The following is a 22,051-nucleotide window of genomic DNA, read 5'->3' as shown; positions in this document are numbered from 1 at the left end:
TGAGTGGATTTTGAAGCAAAGTAAAAAAAAGTTAAAAGTGTCATGTTTGTTATGAGCTCATAAGTTTTACGAGTGTGGGGACATGTCTAGTCTAAGTTTCTACCTCTTCTTGACCCAAGCACAGTGCCTTATTCATAGTAGAGGCTTAATGAATGTTTATTAAATTGAATTGAACTATTTTCTTTTTTAATCTCATTTAGACAAATATTAATTGAAATGGCTTACCATAAGGTTGTGCATTGAGTCACTCAGTACAAGAGATAATGTTACTAAAATGGCTACAGTTGCTTCATTTTACAAAGCTTATTAAAGTTGTTAGTTCAGACTAAAGGTAAGTAATATGAGATCTGATATATAAGAAAGTTGAGTGTCATCATTAGTAATTGAACAAACTAATTATATCAAGCTCATGCTTATAGAAACCAAAGATGATGGTTTTATACAGTTAACTCAAAGCATTTTATGATCAAAGCATAAATATAAAATTTTATTAACCTAATTAGTTGTTTCAAAAAATAAGTTTTTATAGATTCTCTTAATCTTCACAAAATTCTTATGGGATAAGAAAGAAGCAAGATATTATTTACATTTATAAGCACAGAAAAGCCAGGTAATTTGCCAGTACTTAGAAGAACCAGGAATAGAGCCTCAGTTGCATGCTGTTTTTCTGTATGCCATACCATATTTCTTCCTGTCATGGTAGCAGTTCTACATCTCACTTTAATGTGTTAAATAACAGGCATAAAAAAAAAGATGAAGTATTGATGTGCATTTATTTTGTGCATACCGAACTAACCTGTAGTTATTTTAAACTATATTTACATCTGTATGTATATCGGCAGAGAACAACTGATGTTCCCATTCCAGTTCCTCGACCGACTTGGAAAGCATGACATGGACTGCACAGTCTCAGGTGGAGGGAGATCTGCCCAAGCAGGAGCAGTTCGTTTAGCTACTGCAAATGCATTATGTAGTTTTGTCTCTGAAAATGAAGTAGAATGGATGAGACAAGGTATGAACTTAAGAAGGCATATTTTCACAGTAATATCAGTTTCCCTAACTTTTTAATAATTGTATGAGATTAATAAGAAAATAATATTTTTTAAATATTTGATTTTATGGCAGCAACTTTCACACTTCAAAGTTACAACAATAATTTTTGGTCTTGATTTCTGCCAAAGTAGTAAATTTGCATTAGTAGGAAACTGTCAGTTTAATGTTGTTAAAATGTTCCTTTGCCTGAAGGTTTTGGAAATATATTTTGCTCTTGAGATATGCCCATTTGCCTTGTGTATCAAGCAGGTATCTCAGCTGTATTTGTGAGACTATATTTGGCTGTTTCCCATATTATTGTGATAAAAGTTTCTGTTGACTAGTTACAATATCTTCATTATTCTTTTAAAAATTAACAAACATTTTCATTTCACCGTTATGATGATAGCTGCAATTTAATTTTCTTCCCCTGCTTTTACATATTTTTTGAACATTGATTACCAGGGCTATAGATCTAGGAATCCTTGTACATTTAGGGAAAAAAAAAACACAGTATTGGACAACCTTGTTTATTGGGACCTTTGGAGTTTATGGTAAACTTATTTGGGCCTAAGGCAAGGTAATCTTTATGCTGTTTATGAAAATGATTTATCAAACAAGTGATATTGTATTGGAAGAACTACTCTGTTTTATCTATTTAATTTTATTATAAGTATCTTAGAATATCCACTTGAATATAATCAATTAATTTATCAGCCATATACATTCATTAAAATGATAGAGTATCAGTTCTTGAATACTTTTTGTTAGTCAGTTGACCTTGTTACTTATTAATATATGTAACAGCACTTAGCACAGGACTTGACACATAGTAGGCACTATATAATGCTTATTCCTTTCCTCTTACCAACTTCTTTTTTTTCTATTTTTTGGATCAGATCTATGATTTCATTTGGGAACCCACTATGAGGAAATTCGTTTTGTCAATTAGATCAGCATGGTATTGTTTTAGAGTTGCCTGAAACACTGGGAAATTAAGTCAAGTTATTAATGAGAGAGTGTGGATGGTGGAGAGTGCTATCTGCTAGGAAAGAGTTGAAGGAATTTTGTGCAAGGATTTGCCTTTTCAAGGAGAAAGGCCACCTCTTCATGTGAGACGGGAGTGGAGGAAGAGATAGTGGTGGAAAGAGTATGATTGAAATGAGATGAGGAGGGGATAAAAGGGAGCTCTTGGTGAATTTTTTCGTGATTTTTTTTTTTCAGTGAAATATGAGGCAAAGTTCTCAGCATGGTAAAGGGGGCCTTGGGAGATTTGAGGAGAGATGAAAAGGTTTGGAGAACTCCCTAGAGTGAATGGTATAATGAATCAATTAGGGGGATATAAAAGGATTGCCTGGCCATCTTTCTGCCTATTCCACCAGCAGTTAGGGGCCAGTTGAGATTGTGTGTCATTAATTTGTAGTAGATCAGTCAGCTCGGTTTCATGATTTTCTAAAGCTTTGTTCAGGAGCACATGAGTAGAAGCAGTCCAAGGCTGAGGCTTGACATGGCAATATCAGTGATAGGATAAAGGGGCAAAGGATTAAAAAGAATTAAACAGGTTCACCAAAAGGTCAAGATAGGAAAGGAAAAATATAGCCAGTGGATGGTTAATGTCCTGGGAAAGAATTGAGGGGGCAGAAAAATTGGAGGTGACAGTAAAAACAAAGAACAAAAGGGTTAGGAGTTGCAAGGCAGGGGGAGAATTGGAATGACAACCAATTATAATCAGATAAAGGAATTTCAGAGTTCATGAACATAAATGTGGAACACTTGTGGATGTTGGCAAGGTCAAAGGTATGATCATCTGAACTGGCTTACTTTCTGAATTGGGACTTGGTATCATGGGCAAGTTGCACCTTTAAATAGCAGGGCTTTATTTTATTGTGATTTGAATTATCTGGGGACCGGATGATATGTACAAAGACCTTAGGAGTAGCTCTGGCTAGTGACTTGTGCAGGGGTGGGCAGTGTTATTCAGAGACAGCCCTCATTGCCTGGTCCAAGCCTAAGAAGCCCCTGGGCCTCAGTTCTGGATCAGAGTAATGCTGCTTGTAGGATCCAGGTGTCTCTCACTGGTCCTTCGTCCCTGAGCTGGCAAGTTTCAATGAGTTAGGCTCCTGGGTCAGGCTGTGCTGGTTCAATGCCTTCTCTAGTGACTGCAGGCTTCTGGCTACATCTTTGTGTGGACCTGGGCTGCATTCACTGTAGTTACTCCCTGGATTTCTTGCTCATTACTCAGTCTGATGTTCTTTTTTCTTTCTTGCTGGATTAACTGTGAGACAGAGCTGGGCTGTTCTATTCCTGCCACTTCGCCATCTTAAGGAGAGTCTGAATTAGAATTTTTGATGAGAGGTAGCAGGTTAAACTAAATAGAGAGTTCGCTTTGGAGTTAGGAAGGTCTGGTTCAAATCTTGCCTCTGACATAATTGTGACCCAGAGTAAAAGTTACACCTACAACCATTCAATGATTGTCTTGCCCACCTTCCCCTTGCCCCTATTCCATGATTGTACATGTATAACTAATATCAAATTGCTTACTGTCTCAAAAGAGGGGGGAAGTAAAGGAGGAAGGAATGGAGAAAATTTGGAACTCAAAACATTTTTTAAATGAATGTTAAAAATTGTCATTATATAGAATTAGGGAAAAAATATTATTTTTTGAAAAAACATTGCACATATTCCACACCTGTCATCTTAAATCAGTCACACTGAGATTTATATATCTTTATTAATCTGTAGTTATAGTTTTTGAATAACAGCTCACAAATGCAGTTTTATTATGTGTTGGGGGGGTGTTTATTGCTTAGACTTTTGGGTGCCCCAGGTGACTCTCTAAAACCAGGAGTTTCAGAACGGTTGCAAATGTATTGGTGGAAGGAGTTTCCTCAATGGAAATTTCCTGTACCAGCTGAAATCCCAGGTGCATCTGGTTCCCCACTCCCCACAAAAAGAATAATTGATCTGAATTTGTCTCCCTTCATTATCTTTCTCCCCAATACTTACACACTGCATTTCATTCACCTTCTTCCCTATTTAGGAAACTTGTAAATCCCATGATTCATTAATTTTCATCTTGTGTTACAGCTGGTCTGCTGACTCCTGATCCTCGTGTCAAAGAACGGAAGAAACCAGGCCAAGAGGGAGCTCGAAGGAAATTCACCTGGAAGAAACGCTAAGTCTTATTCAGAGAAAAGGATTGACTCTGCTGGGCAGCACTTTTCTTTTTTGATCTGTGTAGTTTATTTTCAAACTATATGATGTCAATATATACAACTATGTATGTCAATTATACACAAACACACATATTACTATCCAGCCTGTCTTTCTTTATTTTTAAAATCCTCTTGGAAAATTATTTTAGAAACATTTCATAGAATATTAGAACTGAAGGGAATTTAGAAAATATCCAATCCAACTCCCTCATTTTGTAAATGAGGAAATTGAAACCATAAAAAAAATTTTTTTTCATTACTTGATCCCTTCTCCCTGTCTCCCCCCTCAGACAAAAAAAAAAATTCATTACCTGCTGGAAAACTTGAGTAGTGAGCATATCCCCTTTACAAAGCTGCTCCTCAGATGCCATATCATCAGGGCCATATCTGAATCTTTTTCAGCTTTATAAAGTCTTCCCAAAGAACTTACATCCTGGTGGCGTAGGCTTTGATAATTCCACATAAGTAGGACTTTTGGGGAAGCCTCTAACTATAATGTTTGGAAAACTTTTAACTTTAATAGAGTGAATGAATAGAAAGCATTTATTAAACACTTACTATGTGCCAAGCACTGTGCTTTAAGCATTGGAGAAACAAATATAAAAATGAAATCATCCCTGTCCTCAAGGAGCTTATATTCTAATGAAAGAGGAGAGTAGTGGCCAGGGAAGGGAATTGTAGTCTGAGAAATCAGAAATCATGGAAAGATGGTGAGTGGAACAATAAAGCAGTGCATTAACATGCTCTTTCAGAAACTGTGATAGTAGTGATTTGATTACAGTTCTCAGGGAAAGACAGAAGGGAGGGAATAGAAAGGTGTGGGAAATGGCTAAAGATGAGAATTCACGGTCCCAGGGAGTACAGAGAGGTTGCATGGCCTTTGGTGTGAAATAGGAACAGCAGGAAAGGCCTAGGTGAAGATAAGGATGTGTGGTCCCTGGAAGCGCAGAGCGGAGTAGCTTAGGAAGAGTGCTGGAGTCAGGACCTGCTTTCAGATTCTGGCTTTTCCACTTACTACTTGTATAACCTTGAATAAGTTCCTTAATTTCTCTGAGTCTCAGTTTCCTCATTTGTAAAACAAAGGTATTGAACTAGGTGACTTGGGATTCCTTCTAGCTCTTAGCCTACAGTTTTAAAAATAAAATTCCATTACACTGAAAAGATACTCATTATAATAAAAAAATTTTCCTATAAGTAGTCCAAAAGCATAGTTCTGTCCATGTCATGTCCTTACAGTACATTCCAAGGGCTCACTTTTACCAATGGAATCAAATACTAGCTCCTGTTTGTCATTTAAAGCTCATCACGACTTGACCCAAACCTAACTTTCCAGTCTTATTACATATTACTCCCCTTCATTCACACACTGTGGTCCAACCAAACTGGCCACCTTTCTTATACCTAGCACTCCATATCCCTTCTCCCCGCCTTTGTATTAGCCGACCCCCATGCCTGGAATTAACTTCTACCTCACTTCTGCTTAGAACCCCCAGCTAACTTCAAGGTTTATGTTACTAAGTCTTTCTGAATTCTACTTTGTTTCCTCCCCACTCCAACTATGTCTTCCTCCCAAAATTTTTTATTTACATATACACATACACATGCATGTATATGTATCATGTATGTATATACATGATATGTACATGTCATCTCCCCTGACTAAATTAGAAGCTTCTTCATATTTCCAACACCTCACTTAGGTGAGCTTCATTATTAGGCTTAATAAATGCTGTTGATTGAATGAATTAAAACACTTTTTGACAGGGAACTGTGCTGCTTACTGTGAGGACTTCAAAGGTAACTAACTAAGATACATGGTTCCTGTACTAAAGGACTTTACAGTCTATTGGATATTGGAAAAATATGAAATCTTCAGGTGGGTGTTTACATTTAATATTACTCTCGAAATATGCACAGACAGGCTTCTCTCTATTCAGAAACTTCCATCCATTTTTTTATGCAGATTACATATGACAAAGCCATTAGGTGGCACTCTCTGAGTAGCTTACACATCTTTACAAAGTTTTAGTATACTAACTGCTATACAAACATTGAGTATATGCAACCACAATGAGGAAAAAACGATGACCAAGCTCCCTTTTGAGGTGACACAAAATATATGCCAGAGAAATTGTGGGTTTTAATGTGAAGAAGTTAAAAAAAAAAAAAAACAAACCTGGAGATTATGAAGCAAAGGCAGTGAAGCCTCAGAAAAGCCAAGTGAGTTATGTGCAAACCTACAAGTGAAGTAAAATCTTTTTGTGAAAACAATCCATCTCTATAGCAAATATATTCCTTTTTTGTTTGTTTTCCTTGAACTCTATTATACTCTTGAAAAGATTGAATCCTCTCCAGAGAAGGTTTCACAGTGTGAACTACATCAACCTATGTCAAATAGGAAAAATGTATAGAGATCTTCCCATAGTTTCATCTAATTTTCATTGAAACTTGTTTCCCTAAGTGTGCTGTCATTACTTCATGAGGCTAACTATTCCTTAAAACTTTTCTCCAGTACCAACCTGGATTTCATTTTTTGTAACTGCAAAATATCCTTTGGGATGAGAAGGTATGTTTTGCCATAGGTAGGTAGTGTTAGGGGATTTCCTGTGTGAAGGTAGTATTAATATTCCAAACAAATTTTGCCTTAATAAAACTAAATTACTAAGCATTGAAGACTCATGCAAGTATAAATTTTAATACTCTTTCTGCCACCCAGTCATTGGGTGATCTTGGGTAAGACACCCTCCTGTTTCAGTTCCTTATCTAAGAAATTTTGATAATAAATTCTCATTGCCTACTTCTTAGAGATATACAGTAGAGTGGACTATCAAGGCTTAATGAATGACTACTGTATACCCATAGCTGTCCTAGGTACTGTGAAGGCCACCTTTCATCGAACCTTATAATTTAGTTGGAGAGACAAGATTAAGATAGAGTAATAGCATGTTTCTGCAGTAATTTCCTCAACCAAAATATTATGAAGTACTTGATGAAAGAATTTTTATTCCTCACCACATAATTAGAAAGTAAATCCTGAATCATACACTACAGAAAAAAAATTCGTAGAAATTCAGAAAATGGAGGGGTTAATTTGTGCTGAAGTAATCGAGCCTTCATGGAGGAAGTAGAACTTTGGATAGGCCAGTGATATTAATGTTGATACTTAGTTTCTCTTCTATAACCTCACCCCCCCCTCCAATTTTTAGACTTTGTTTTCTACTTACACAAAGTTAGTATTATTGCAATGCTAAGTTGAGATTATACTAGTTTGATTGAACTGGATTATATTTAATACTCCCCTTTCTGTGGTGTGCTATAGAAATTTGTTTGCAAAGCCTGTATTTCCTTCACATGCTTTTATACACACAACAAAGATACTCTCAATATAATGTAGTTCATTCTCTTAAAAATTTTTATAAAGGTAAGAAAGTAGATATGTTATTTTCTAGTTAGAAGTTATTTCAATAATCTTTTTGAAATTTTTTAAGGGGACATTAACCCTGGGAGGAGAAGTCAAGCAAATTCTTAGTTCACCTTTTTCATCATTTTATATTACCACAGCCCCATCATCTTTTTTTTTTTTAAGTGAGGCAATCGGGGTTAAGTGACTTGCCCAAGGTCACACAGCTAGTACATGTCAAGTGTTTAGTCTGAGGCCAGATTTGAACTCAGGTCCTCCTGACTTCAGGGCCGGTGCTGTATCCACTGCGCCACCTAGCTGCCCCTACAACCCCATCATCTTGAATAATCATCCTACAACTTCTTTGATAATCCTTTTTGTACCCAAATATCTTAAAAGAAACCCAACAAAAATAATTTTTGTTGTCCTCATTCCATACTTTAGAACTCTTGACATTACTCTTACAAAATCATATACTTGTTTATATCAGTGTTCCATTATTTTGTGGATATCTTCTACAAGTCTCTTTTAAATCTGTGTACCTTCCCCCTTTTCCACTCAATGGATTGATTTCCATATGTATTTTCATAATTTCATTCTTTTGAGCTTCCCATCACTCTTGTATAGTTTTAGGCCATTGGCTCCTAGTTACCCTGCCCACTGGCAGAAAAAGAAGAGTCAGCTTTATTCCACATTATGTTGTCCAAAGGAAGAGCAAGAGTGAAGCCAAAAGGTCTCTGCTTTCCTGGCTGCTAGGTAAAGAGAACACATGTAAGAACCCATCAGGGAGTGAAAGAGAGTAAAAGCAGGATTTAAAAGCCTCTGCTTTCTTGCCTGCTGGGTAGACAAAGAAAAGAGAACCAAAGTGCCCGAAGCCAGCTACTCGGCTCCACAGGAAAGAGAGTGAAGGAGAGCATGAGAATTGACCAGCTCCAGAGGAGATACCTCAGAAGACCTGTATTTTTTTCAAAATAAATTTTATTTATGTATTTTGTTTTTGCATTGCCAAAATACCCTTCCCAGAGAGCCATCCCTATTAAAGACTTTAATAAAACAAAAAGAGGAAGAGAGAAAAAAATCAGTAAACCAACAGGAGTGAAAAAAACAAAGCTCACATTATATACAAAATTCCACACCTGTGGACCTGTTCTGTCCCACACCACTCACCTTTACATGTGCAGTTAAGAAAATCTTTATTTTTGAATAATTTTATTGATAGCTTTTGTTCTTACATCACCTAAATTTCCCCCTGAATTCCTTCCACTCCTCAGAAGCCATTCTGTATAACATTGAATATATTTAAAGAAAAAGAATTAAGGGGGAAAATCAGCAAAACTGATTAATCCATAGGAGAAAAAATCTGGAAATAGATGTCATATTCTATACCTGTGGACCTCTCATCCCTGCAAAGCAGTTGTGGAGGAAGATAGGGGAAGGGAACAGTGAGATAAGGTGAGAAGACACTTTAAAGCTGTGCCTATTTTCATTCTAGTTAGGTCAAATGCTAGAGCCCTCAATTCTGCTCAGGTCCTTGGGGTTTATTGGCAACACAGCATCAGTCTCTTTTTTTTTTTTTTTAATTTATTTATTTTTAGTTTTCAACATTTACTTCCATAAGATTTTGAGTTCCAGATTTTCTCCCCATCTCTCCCCTCCCCCCACCTCGACGACATGCAATTTGATATAGGTTCTACATATATTCATATTGAACCTATTTTCACATTAATCATGTAAAGAATATCTTCTCTTTTCCAAGTTCTGAAGGCAGTCTGTTTCTTGTACATAAGGAACCTTGTACCTGTTACTTCAGTTGTTCAGTGCTCTTTCCTTTTTCCTTCTCTGTATTACATCCTTCACCCCCAACCTCCTGGCATAGGATAGAGTTCCCCTCTGTCTCTTCATTGTCTTTTTTTGCTTCCTTCTTGCAATACCTCTTTCGTTTTCTTTTTTTTGGGGGGGTGGAGTGTTAAGTGACTTGCCCAGACTTGCACAACTAGTGAGTGTTATGTGTTGGGGTTAAGTGACTTTCCCAGAGTCACACAGCTAATGAGTGTTATGTGTCTGAGGCCACATTTGAGCTCAGCCACTCCTGACTCCAGGATCAGTGCTCTGTACACTGCACTGCCTAGCTGCACCCTTTTTTCATTTTCTTAAGAAAACTTCATTCTCCCTGATAGCCTAGAAAATTAGAGATTTAGTAATTGCTAGTATTTAGACGGGCTACCAGCTTTCATTTTTTTCTACTAGAACAGTTACCAACTTCTTTTTTTACATAATATTTTATTTTCTCCAAATAGATGTAAAAACAATTTTTAACATTCATTTTTTTTTAATTTTTGAGTTCCTAATTCTCCCTCCTTCCCTTCCTTCCACCCCCCCTTTTAAGAAGGCAAGCAATTTGATATAGATTATACATGTGTAGTCATACAAAATATATTTCTATATTAGTCGTGTTGTGAAAGAAAGATTAAAAAAACCAAGAGAAAAAGTTTTTAAAAGTATGCTTGGACCTTTAATCAGACTCTTATCAGTTCCTTCTCTGATGGATGGCATATTTCATCATACATCTTTCATCATACATCATTCAGATTGTCTTGGATCATTGTGTTGCTGTGAATAATACAGTTGATCGTCCTTTGAATATTGCTGTTACTATGTACAATGTTCTCTTATCTCTGCTCACTTCAATTTGAATCAGTTCATGTCTTTCCAAGTTTTTCTGAGTTTATCCAACTAGTCATTTCTTACAGTACAATAATATTCCATCATGATCACATACCACAACTTGTTCAGCCATTTCCCAATTGATGGATAACCCCTCAATTTCCAATTCTTTGCCACCACTAAAAGAAGTTATAAATATTTATGTACATATAGATACTTTTCCTTTTTTTTTTTTATCTCTTTGGCATACAGACCTAGTAATGCCACTGTTTTATCAAAAGGGTATGCACAGTTTTATAACCCTTAGGGCATAGTTCCCAGTTGCTCTCCGGAGTGATTGAATCAGTTCACAACTCCACTAATGCATTAGTATCTCAGTTTTCCCACATCCCCTCCAACATTTCTCATTTTCCTTTTCTGTCATATTAGCCAATCTAATAGATGTGGGGTAGTAGCTCATAGCTGGTTTAATTTTTTATTTCTCTAACCAATAGTGATTTAGAGCTTTATTTCATATGACTATATATAGCTTTGATTACTTTGTGTGAAAACTGCCTGTTCATATCCTTTAACCATTTATCAATTAGAGATTGGCTCTTATTTTTATAAATTTTACTCAATTCTCTATATATTTGAGAAATGACATCTTTATCAGAGAACCTCACTACAAAATTTTTTTCAGTTATAGTTACTGTGCATTTCCTTCCATCCTGTTTCTCCCTCTGTTTATCCTACTTTCTCTCCTTTCATCCTGTCCATCCTCAAAAGTGTTTTGTTTCTGACTTTTACCTCCCCCAGTCTGCCCTTCCTTCTATCACACACACCCCTTCTCTTGTCCCCTTTCCCTCCTACTTTTCCTGTAAGATGATATAAATTTCTGTATCCAACTGAGTGTGTATGTTATTCCCTCTTTGAGTCAATTCTGATGAAAGTAAGATTCAAGCTCTCCCCACCTCCCTTATCTTCCCTTCCACTGTAGACACTCTTTCCTGCTTCTTTTATGTGACATAATTTACCCCAATCTACCTCATCTTTTTGCCTTCTAGTACATTCCTTTTTTACACCCCTTAATTTTATTTTTTAAATATCATCCCATCATATTCGGCTCACACCCATGTCCTCTGTCTAACATATATTCCTTCCAACTGCCCTAATAATGAGAAAGTTCTTAGGAGTTGTAAGTATCATCTTTGCATATAGGAATGTAAGCAGTTTAACCTTATTGAATCCTTAATGATTTCTCTTTCCTGTTTGCCTTTTTATGCTACTCTTGAGTCTTGTATTTGAAAATCAAATTTTCTATTCACCTCTGGTCATTTTTATCAAGAAGGATGGAAATATTTTTTTGAAATTTTTTAAATACTCAGTTTTGGTGGATAAGTGATTCTTGATTGTAATCCTAGCTCTTTTGCCTTCCAAACTATCATACTGCAAGCCCTCTGATCCTTTAATGTAGAAGCTGCTAAATCTTGTGTTATCCTACCTGTGGTCCACAGTATTTTAATTGTTCCTTTCTGGCTGCTTGTATTATTTTCTCCTTGCTCTGGGAACTCTGAAATTTGGCTATAATATGTCCTAGAAATTTTCATTTTGGAATTTCAGGAGGTGATCAGTGGAGTCTTTCAATGTCTGTTTTGCCCTCTGGTTCTGGAATATCAGGGCAGTTTTCTTTGATAAATTCTTGAAAGATGATGTGTAGGCTTTTTTTTTTTTTAACTATAGCTTTCAGGTAGTCCAGTAATTCTTAAATTATCTCTCCTCAACCTATTTTCCAGGTCAGTTGTTTTTCAAATGAGATATTCCACATTTTCTTTTTTTTTCATTCTCTTGTACTTTGTTTTATTGTTTCTTGATGTCTCGTGGAGTCATTAGCTTCTACTTGCCCAATTCTAATTTTTAAGAAGTTATGTTCTTCAGTGAGCTTTTGTACTTCTTTTTCCATTTGGCCAATTCTGCTTTTTTAAGGTATTCTCTTTGATGGGTTTTTGTGTCTCTTTTCCATTTGGCCTTAAAGTTTTTTAAGTTATTATTTTCTCCAGCATTTTTTTGTGCCTCTTTTACCAAGCTGTTGACTATCTGTGGGCCGAGAGCTCTGAAAGCTGCCACTGCTACTGCTGCTGGTTTGCTGGGACCTGGCCTGTGCTGGACTACACTCACCTCCCACCCCAGTGGGACAGACCTTTTCTTCTGACCTTCTGTGTTGTCTTGGGCTGGAAAATTGTTTCACCTCAATCTTTTGTGAGTTCTTTTACTCCAGAATTTGTTTTGAGGCTTTATTTAAAGTTTTTTTGGAGGGGAATTTGGGAGAGCTAAGGGGCATCCCTACCTTTTCTCTACCATGTTGGTTCTACCTCCACCTGCCAACTTGTACTTTGTGCATAAAAATAATAATTATGATAGCATTTTAAGATTTCCAAAGTGTTTTGCATGTTATCTAATTTGATTTTTACAACAACTCTTATGGAATAGGTATCATTTTACAGATGAAGAAACTGAAGAATCGTATAGTTAGTGTCTGAAGCAGTATTTGAATTCAGATCTTCCTGAGTCCATGTTCACCCTAGTCTACCTACTGTGTCTTAACTGCCTACACAAATTTTAATTACATGGAATTTGTCAAATAACAAATATAAAACACTCCTAAAGGTCACTACAAAATCCAGTATCCTCTTCATACTTGATTATAATGATCTTCACAGTCCTTTGTCTCCTTTTTGGTAGCTCCCTTGGCCAACTCTTAGGACTAATTTCTGGGGCAGTTTAACTGCTGGAACAAATGGCCTATTTGCCATACCTTTTGTTGAACACGCTAAAGCCTTGGTCACTGGTAGTCCAAGTAAGGTTTAATTTTTGTAGGACTTGCTTCTTGCTTTTCAAAAACTGGCAGTTAGCCTACTCATGGCATACCATAATGCAGACTGAAGCAAAGAGAAGCAGCAGGCCAATTATTTAATTGCCTGCTATGTACCTTTGTGGTCTTCTTTCCACATCTGTAGAAAAGTGTATTGGAGAGGGCGAGGAGTGGACTGGACTACGTGGTTTCTGATCTGCCCCTGTCCCTGTGATCCTGGGAGCTTTCTGTTCCTCTAGATTTCTAAGCTAGTGAGCTCTGCCCCCATGGGAACATGAGCAAGTTCTGATTTATTTAGCTGATAGCAAACGCAAGGTTAAAACACAGCACTTATCTCATTAGATAGACCCACCTTTCTTTCATTTTCCTTCTGCTCTCCAAAGAGGTTCTAGTACTCTGCTGGTCTGCTAAACAGTGGGGAAGAGGGATGAGAATTTATTTAGTAGATACACACACAGTAGGGATACACAGTAGGTTCTGCCCCAATTACTTTACCTTGCTGATGATTTCCAGATATCTCCCTTTACTTTCCTGGGTGCTTGGTTCTCTGCAACCTTTATTCCAACCCCTTATACTTGAAGGAGGAATCCTTCACATGAAGATCTTCAGGGAGGGGGAATTCACTGTTTCTTTGAATCCATATATTTGGGTCCTCCCTTCAATGATACAAATCAAAACCCATCCGTGCCTTCTCATAATGCATGAGTCTTCCCATAAGTCCTTCATAGGAGACCTATCCACTGGGTTGTGATCATTACTCTGGGATCTGAATCCTTTAATATTCCAAGGGTGCCCATTCTCCTTCCATATGGATTCTACGTAGAATATTAGTGCATAACACAGTGCCTGGCACGTAGTAGGTACTTAATAAATGTTTATTGACTGACTGAATGATAATGGCAAACACCTTTACAGATAACAAACCATTAAACAGGTATCACTGTGTTCTGTATCTCAGAGGGTCTTATGTGATCTTAACATAAGCATGAGACCTCATTATAAGGCAACCATTATTATTCTACTGAATCAAATGCTGTTTCATCACCAAAAATAAATAAACACAATGGGATCTTAGATTCTCTATACCTCTTAGGAAGTTGTGTGACTGTGAAATTGTATTCTTCTGTGGAAACTCATCTACAAAAGCTTGCTTGCTTTATCATGTTTTTATGAAGATATCCTCCCTGTGCTTGTGTGACATCTCTAGTTCTAGAGGTGAGAAAATACATGTGTTGATTGGTAATTGATGATATATTCTGTCACCTTTTGGGGGTAGTATCATTCATAATGTTTTCTGTTCTTTTAAAATATTCCTCTCTTTGAGAAATCTTGAAAGTCATACTTTGAGTATAGTTTGCTTCTGTATATATTTGGTCAGATTCAGCCTTTCCAAATATATTACAAGTGCCATGTCCACCATCATTCGCTAAGTTGTTAAGAATTAAATGTGGGGTTTCCATGAATGTTGACAACGGAATACATTGTTATAGAAACAGAAGCAACCTTTCATTTTATATCTGTTTGTTGTCCCCTTTCCAGTTTCATTTATAAATGTTCAGAATTTATAAATTTAGTTGTCATGCTACAGTTTCTATAAATGTTTCCTAATATCAAATCTGTCTTTGTAATCTCCACTCATTTATTTCTAATTCAGTTCATTACAATCCAGCAAATCAAGTCTAATTCTTCTTGTACATGACTGCCCTTTAAATACTTGAAGATAGCTATCGTATCTCTCCACCCCACCCCCCATCTCCTCCAGACTTAACCCATCCTAGGGTAGTCTCAGGTCCTATTTTGACATTGGGACACATTTTTGAATGTCAGACACTTTTCACTGGCAACTGAAAACAGGAGCAGTGAAGGAGCTAGATCTCTTTGGCCTCCCTAGGAGGTTGTGGGGTCCCAATTGGGGGAAAGCCATAAAATACAGTAATAAGTGAAAAGCCATAAGAACTTAAACTCTGTTAAAGGTGGAAGTCCAAACATGGTGACCTGTAAAAAAATCGTAACTTAAATACTGAATGCACTGAGTCATAACTTAAGATACTATTACCTATGAAAGCCATAAAAAGAATATCACGACCGGTATGTGATCAATGTATAAACTTATGTTTGGGCATAACATTGGCCTAACGCCCAAGCTTGTTTCTAAGTAGAAAACCAAAAATATCCACCAATCAGTAGTGATGCATTCTCTAGCTCCTCCCCGCTTTGTTTTCTATAGTCACCAGAAGGATTTTGCAGGTTCTACTAGGGCTTAGCAGGAATCTGCTAAACTCTCTGACTGCTGTCTCCAGACTAAAGATTGCCCCTATTTGTAAGTATTCATAATGTTTGATTAAACTACTACCGTTAATCAATCTGGAGATAAGGCCTCTTGATTTGGCATAAAAAGAACACCCCTGTGGTTATGGGGGAGGTACAGGGTTCCCTAGCCAGGGGAAATCCAGACCTTACAAGAGGCACAGAATTCTCTAGCTCAAAAAGAGAGGTCTTCTCCAGGCCTCCACAGGACTTCTCATCCTTCACCAAATGTTGGCTTGTAGAATCCCATGTATTGGGTGTTCAAGGAAAACTGGCACCTTTGGTGTGAGGGCTTGCTGAGTCTGTTTTAGGGCTGCTCATTCATCTTTGATGTCTGCTTGCCACTCAACTCTCACCTGTGGCTCTAAGAAGCTTAACATATGCAATGGCTACACTTTGGTAAACTTATTTCATCAGACAAACCAACAGGCCTCAAACTCAGTGAGTTGGAAGGTGTCTACCTTAAGCATGTGAGTACTTCCCCTGTTGGAATGGGCAGATAAGAACAATTTGTTCCAGCGTCCGTAAAGGTGACTGAAGCAGATGAGTGGAATGCTTAGAACTTGGTCAGACATTGAAGACACCAAAGTCATCCATTGCATCCCCAGCCATCACCAGTTATCTTGACTTTTGTCTTGCAGTTGGACTTTGATGACTCTGGAAGAAAGAGTGAGTCTGATTACTTTGTGCAACTCTGCCTCACTTAAATCCAATTCTTGCAGAAGTCAAGACATCACCCCATGATGTCATTGGTCCTTCAAAAACAAAGGACAAAACAATGTCTGCCCCAATTGATAAATGGTCAAAGGATATGAACAGAGAGTTCTCAGATGAAGAAATTAAAGCCCTCTATATTCATATGAAAAAATGCTCTAAATCACTATTGATTAGAGAAATGCAAATCAAAACAACTCTGAGGTACCACATCACACCTATCAGAATGGCCAACATGACAAAACAGGAAAAGGGTAAATGTTGGAGAAGATGTGGGGAAATTGGAACACTAATGCATTGTTGGTGGAGTTGTGAAATGATCCAACCATTTTGGAGAGCAATTTGGAACTATGCCCAAAGGGCTATGAAAATGTGCATACCCTTTGACCCAGCAATAGCACTTCTAGGGCTATATCCCAAAGAGATCACACAAATGGGAAAAGGACCTACATGTACAAAAATATTCATAGCAGCTCTTTTTATGGTGGCAAAGAATTGGAAATTGAGAGGATGCCCATCAGCTGGGGAATGGCTGAGCAAGTAGTGGTATATGAATGTAATGGAATACTATTGTGCTAGAAGAAATGATGAACAGGCTGACTTCAGAAAAACCTGGAAAGACTTGTATGGTCTGATGCTGAGTGAAGTGAGCAGAACCAAGAGAACATTGTACACAATAACAGCCACATTGCATGATGACTAATATTGATAAACTTAACCCTTCTTGGCAATACAAGTATCTAAGACATCTCGAGAGGCCTTGTGATGGAAAATGCTATCCACACCCAAAGAAAGAACTATGGAAGCCAAATTGCTATTTTTTTTTCTCTTTTGTTGAGTTTTGTTTCCTCTTTCTGATGGTTCCTCCTATTGGTTTTAATTTCTACTTACAACATCACTAATGTGAAAATATGTTTAATATGAATGTAAATGTATAGCCTATATCAGATTATGCGCCATCTTGGGGAGGATGGTGGGGAGGAAGGGGGAGAAAAATTTTAAACTCAAAAGCATATGGAAGTGATTATTGATAAATCAAAATAAATTAATTAAAAAAAAAAAGTCTGAAGCGCATGCACCATCCTGGATGTATCTTAATTTGTCATTGTCCTTCCTTCAATTAGATGCCTAAAACTGAGTAACATATTCCAATATCTTCTCCAAAGTTTAATAATAATAGCATGGTCTACCCAGAAAATGAGAAAGGTAAAGGAAAGGAATGAATATTATCTCATTTTATCCTCACAAGAGGTAGGTGCTATTATAATCTTTATTTTATAGGTGAGGAAGCAAATGGAACTTAAGTGACTTGCCCAGGGTCACACAGTAAATGTCTGAGGCCAGATGTGACCTTGGGTTTTCCTGATGCCAGGCACCACAAGCTGTCTCTACGATACGACAATAATCTTCTTCCAATAGACTGTGAACTTTTTGAGAGCACGGACTGTTTTTTGCCTTGGTATCTCCAGTGCTTAACACAGGCCCTGGCACATAGCAGGCATTTAATAAATGCTAATTGATTGACTGCCTCTGTTCTGAATGCAGTGTTTCTATTAATGCAGCCCAGTTATATGTTTTTTCTTTACTATAATCTGACACTCATTGAACTTGTCATCCACCAGACCTCCTTTTACAGGTTTATTTAGCCCTACTTCCCATTCCTGAACTTGCAGACTTGAGTTTTTTAACCTACGGGTAAACCTTTACATTTATCTCTATTAAATTTCATCTTACCAGATTTAGCCCATCATTTCCAACTGTTGATCTTTTTATAGAAATCATCTAGCTCAAAGCCTTTATTTAACATGTAACAGGTATGACTGACATTGGCCAATGTTACCTATAGTGAAGGCATCTAAGGAACAGTTCAGTGACTTGCCCAGAATCACAAGCCAGGACTAAGTCATCTGTCTCCATAGTATACCTTTTCCAGTACTCCAAACTAATATGAAGTTAGATAATCCACATATATAAAACAAATTCCAAACACAGATACAAATGACTTGGATTATGTATGTCATTCTTGAAAGTTGGCGTGTGTTGGTTAGATGATTCATTTAAAGTCCTAAGGAGACTTGTCTGGTAATTTTATTCAGTTTTAAAGCCCTATGAAGGTTTCTGCTCTGCATTGTTTAACCACAAGATGGAGTAGTTTACAACCTAATAAAATTAGGAACTGCACTTGAAAGGCAACCTTGAAGACGTAAGACAGGAAATGAAGTTTTTTCCTCTCCTGATTTTCATCTAGATTCATATTTTTTAACACCTGTTGAAAGCACCATAAGTATTGATCAAACTTTTTGGAAATCCTCTTCTGCAGTTGAATAATCTCTAAATTCTGCTTTAATGATCTTTCACATGCAGTTTTCTGAATTGTGATGATCTTAGTTTCACTACCTATTAAATTCCTTCCTTCTGTGAAAGATGTAAATTAGTATGAGAGAGATCATAAGCAAAAAATAATACTGAATGTCACAATTTTCAGTGGGGAAGAACTCTTGAACTCCAAAGCCTTAGTCATTATATTAATGTGTTTAGAGCTATGTTCTATCCCAGGAGCCATATCTCCCACCCCACTGCCAGATTCTTTAAAAATGAAATTGTCATTTCAGTGTTGATAATCACATTTATATTCCGAACAATGAACTAGTAATACTAATCTTGTGACTGAATTATGAGTGATAAGACTGGGCAACTAAGCTTATTTTAAGCAATTATGATTAAGTAGTTACACTACTATATTATTAGTATTGCCATTAAGCATTTAGATAATAATATACAGAGAAGCTTCATTTCCCCCAAGGATTGTAATAATAACAGCTAGCATTATGTAGCACTTTTTAATGAAAAGCACTTTACAAATATCTCATTTGATCCTACAACAATCCTGGAAGGTAGGTGTTATTATTATCCCCCCTTTTTCAGATGAGAAAACTGAGGCAGACACAGGTTAAGTGACTTGCCCAGGATGACAAATCTGATAAGTGTCTGAGGCAGGATTTGAACTCAGGTTTTCCTGACCCTAGAGCCAGTGCTTTCTCCATTGTGCCTTCTAGTTGCCTCTAAAATCTACAAAGGTTTGTCATGACAACTGGCCTTATTAGAACGATGCACAGGTTGTATTAATTTTGCCTATTAACTAAGCTTAGTTACAGTAGCTCAGATGAGCAGATACTTAATCATATACTGGTATGCTTTACTTGATCAAATAAACAGAAGAGGTCTGTGCTAAAGGAAATGCAATTTTACAGAATCAGTTCTCAAGGTATCCAAAAGAAGGGAATATTCCAAAAGTGTAGGGGCAAAAATTTTTGGACCTTGTTAGTGTGTGTGTGTGTGTGTGTGTGGCAACTTAGAACTTATCAACATAAAGGCAACTTAGAACTTATCAACAACTCATTGTACCAAATGACCCATAGGCAATTCAAGAAGCTGTGTATAAGATACTATACTAGGTGCTGGTGATACAGTAGTGAAACAAAATGGATCCTGCTATCAAAGAACTTATGTTTTTCTAAAGAGATGTGGTGTGTACACGAATAAGTACAGAATAATTTTAAAAGGAAAAGAGTACAAATTATTTGGAAGATGACAAATTTTCATTCAGAAAGTGGCATTTGAGCTGTGCTTTGGAGTAAGGTAGGCATTCTGAAAAGTGGAAGTGAGAAAAGAGTACATTCCAGACATGGGGCACTACTTGTACAAAGGCATGGGGTGGGAGGTGGGGGTGCCAAATTTTCATGTAAATAATTACACATGCATTGAGGGCATCCATGGAAAAGGTGTGATTAAGAGAACAGGCAGTTTTCCACAAATGACTTTCCACAGTTGACTACATCCTTATGTTTGCATAATTGATTAAAAGATGTAGATGATACAAGATCTCACAGTGCTTATTGTTTGTTGACTTCACAAAAGCATGTGATTCAGCAAGCAAAATGTCACCTCAAACATTGTGTCCCATGTGTATGTCAAAGCCATACAAGATACCCTAAGGAACATCGAGTCAAAATTGAAGACGGAATTCCTTCATGACTAGACAGCATTGGTGAAGGAAGAATACCTTCTGCCCCAGTACTGACCCTAATTGCCTCAAAGGGATGTAAAAATGTGCTCATCTGAAATGTTTTATAATTTCACATTCCTATCAAACCTGTGCTTTCAACTTCATATCTCTTCCCTTTTAATTTTTATTTATTTGTATGCAGAACTTTAAGACTAGCATCTGGTCAGTCAACAACAGTTTTAATTCATACTCTGCCAGGGATTGAGGACATAGGAACATGAGAATTTTCATGCTACCTACCCAAAAGAAATAGAAGAAAGAAAAGAGGAAGGAGAAGGATTCTTCCTACTGAGACCTGGACGATGTCTGAATATAGCTGTAGGTCTTACTATATAAGTATCTGATCTTATTTCCTATGTGATTCCACTTAAAACATAATTACCCTAGAGTTGTTGGGTTACACATTTGGAACCACTGAAACTACTAAATCCAGTAGTGAAATTCTTTGCAAAATAAAATGCTGGAAAGACTAAAGCATATGCGGCTCCCCAAAAGCAATGAGAGCATAAAGCCAATTGAGCTGACAATAGTAAAAATACTTTAAGGTAAATGTAAAACCTATGACCTACTCTGAACTTCAATTTCATTCAACCTGATTTCAGAGGAAAATAGTGTCTAAAGCTTCCTACCCTGATGCCTCATTGCAGCATAGAGGTTATCAAAGCATAAGCTCTAGCAGGTTCTTCTAACTAGGAAAGGCTTTGAGTAGGGGCCCATTGATCTGAGAACCATCATGGATAAATTTGGATAGGCTTATCACCAAAAGAGTTGGTCAGTATTTGGGGTCACACCAACTCATGCAGAACCACCTATGGAAGGGTTGCAATTTGCTTCAGAGGAAGGAGTCCCCATACCAATTAACTCTTGAAATAGTGAGATATTGTAAGGGTTAGCCTACCCCATTTTCCCTAATTTCACTTCCTCCCTCTACATTGATAGATGTGAGCAAATATGTACATATATTTTATACTGGGGAAAAAGAACTGAAGCCACAATTTCATAAACTGCAAGGAAAAGACAGATTTCTTGTTTGTAATATCTGTTGCAAGTGAAATTTGGACCAGAGTTGCTAGAGTCCCAACCATAGAGTCTTAGAGCTGGAAGAGACTTTTCCAAACATCTCAGATAAAACTGAATAGTGGCAACTAAGTTAAATGCTACCCTAAGATATTCCTGAAATGACAAGATAGATGTATTCATGGGGCGAGGGGGTTGGCTGAAAGGAAGATTTCTATAAAACATCATATTTACTGTTAATTTCATTATGGTTTTACATATGTTCTTCTATCTCCTAAAGTTCCCACTTTGTATTGCACCTTATTCTAGGTGAGAAGGAAAATAGAAACATGCATCATCAGATGTTCACCTTTTCTGCCTGTTTTTCATATGTAGAGAAAACATTTTGTTGTAATCCTCAAATCAATATATAAATGTCATAAAGGATCATCTGTGTAGAAAACTGAATTTATTGTATATGTTTCTAGTATACATATTATAAATTCACAGAATCATGGAAGATACTTAGAGATCATCTTCCCCAATCCTCCCATTTCTACAGATGAGGAAAATGACTTCCAGTGAGGTTAAATAACGTGTCCAAACTCAGGAAAAGCTAGTTAAACAGGGCTAAAACTATATTCTTCCTGACTTTAAGTCTGTGGATCTTGGGCCTGTGACTGACAGTCCTCAAAACCACTCCCAATCCCTATGGGGATTCTGAGGGGATGTAGCAGTCCACAAACACTTATTAAGCGTTTGTGTCGGGGACTGTAATATCTAGGGATATTAAAAAAAAAAAAAAA

General features: G+C 37.0%; 1 protein-coding gene across 1 annotated transcript in view; it reads left to right on the top strand.

Annotated features, from left to right (window-relative positions):
• Positions 1 to 4,346, top strand: part of LOC114046115 (28S ribosomal protein S9, mitochondrial-like) — an 87,134-nt gene extending 82,788 nt beyond the window's left edge. Inside the window, exons 10-11 of the mRNA XM_027866370.1 lie at positions 843 to 1,012; positions 4,120 to 4,346. Of these exons, the coding sequence (XP_027722171.1) occupies positions 843 to 1,012; positions 4,120 to 4,211 (262 nt within the window). The 3' untranslated portion in view covers positions 4,212 to 4,346. The remainder of the gene's footprint in view (positions 1 to 842; positions 1,013 to 4,119) is intronic.
• Positions 4,347 to 22,051: the final 17,705 nt, after the last annotated feature.

This window comes from Vombatus ursinus, unplaced genomic scaffold (genome assembly GCF_900497805.2).
Source record: "Vombatus ursinus unplaced genomic scaffold, bare-nosed wombat genome assembly UNPS02014781.1, whole genome shotgun sequence".
Lineage (NCBI taxonomy): Eukaryota > Metazoa > Chordata > Mammalia > Diprotodontia > Vombatidae > Vombatus > Vombatus ursinus.
This window is presented reverse-complemented; position numbering and strand designations above follow the sequence as displayed.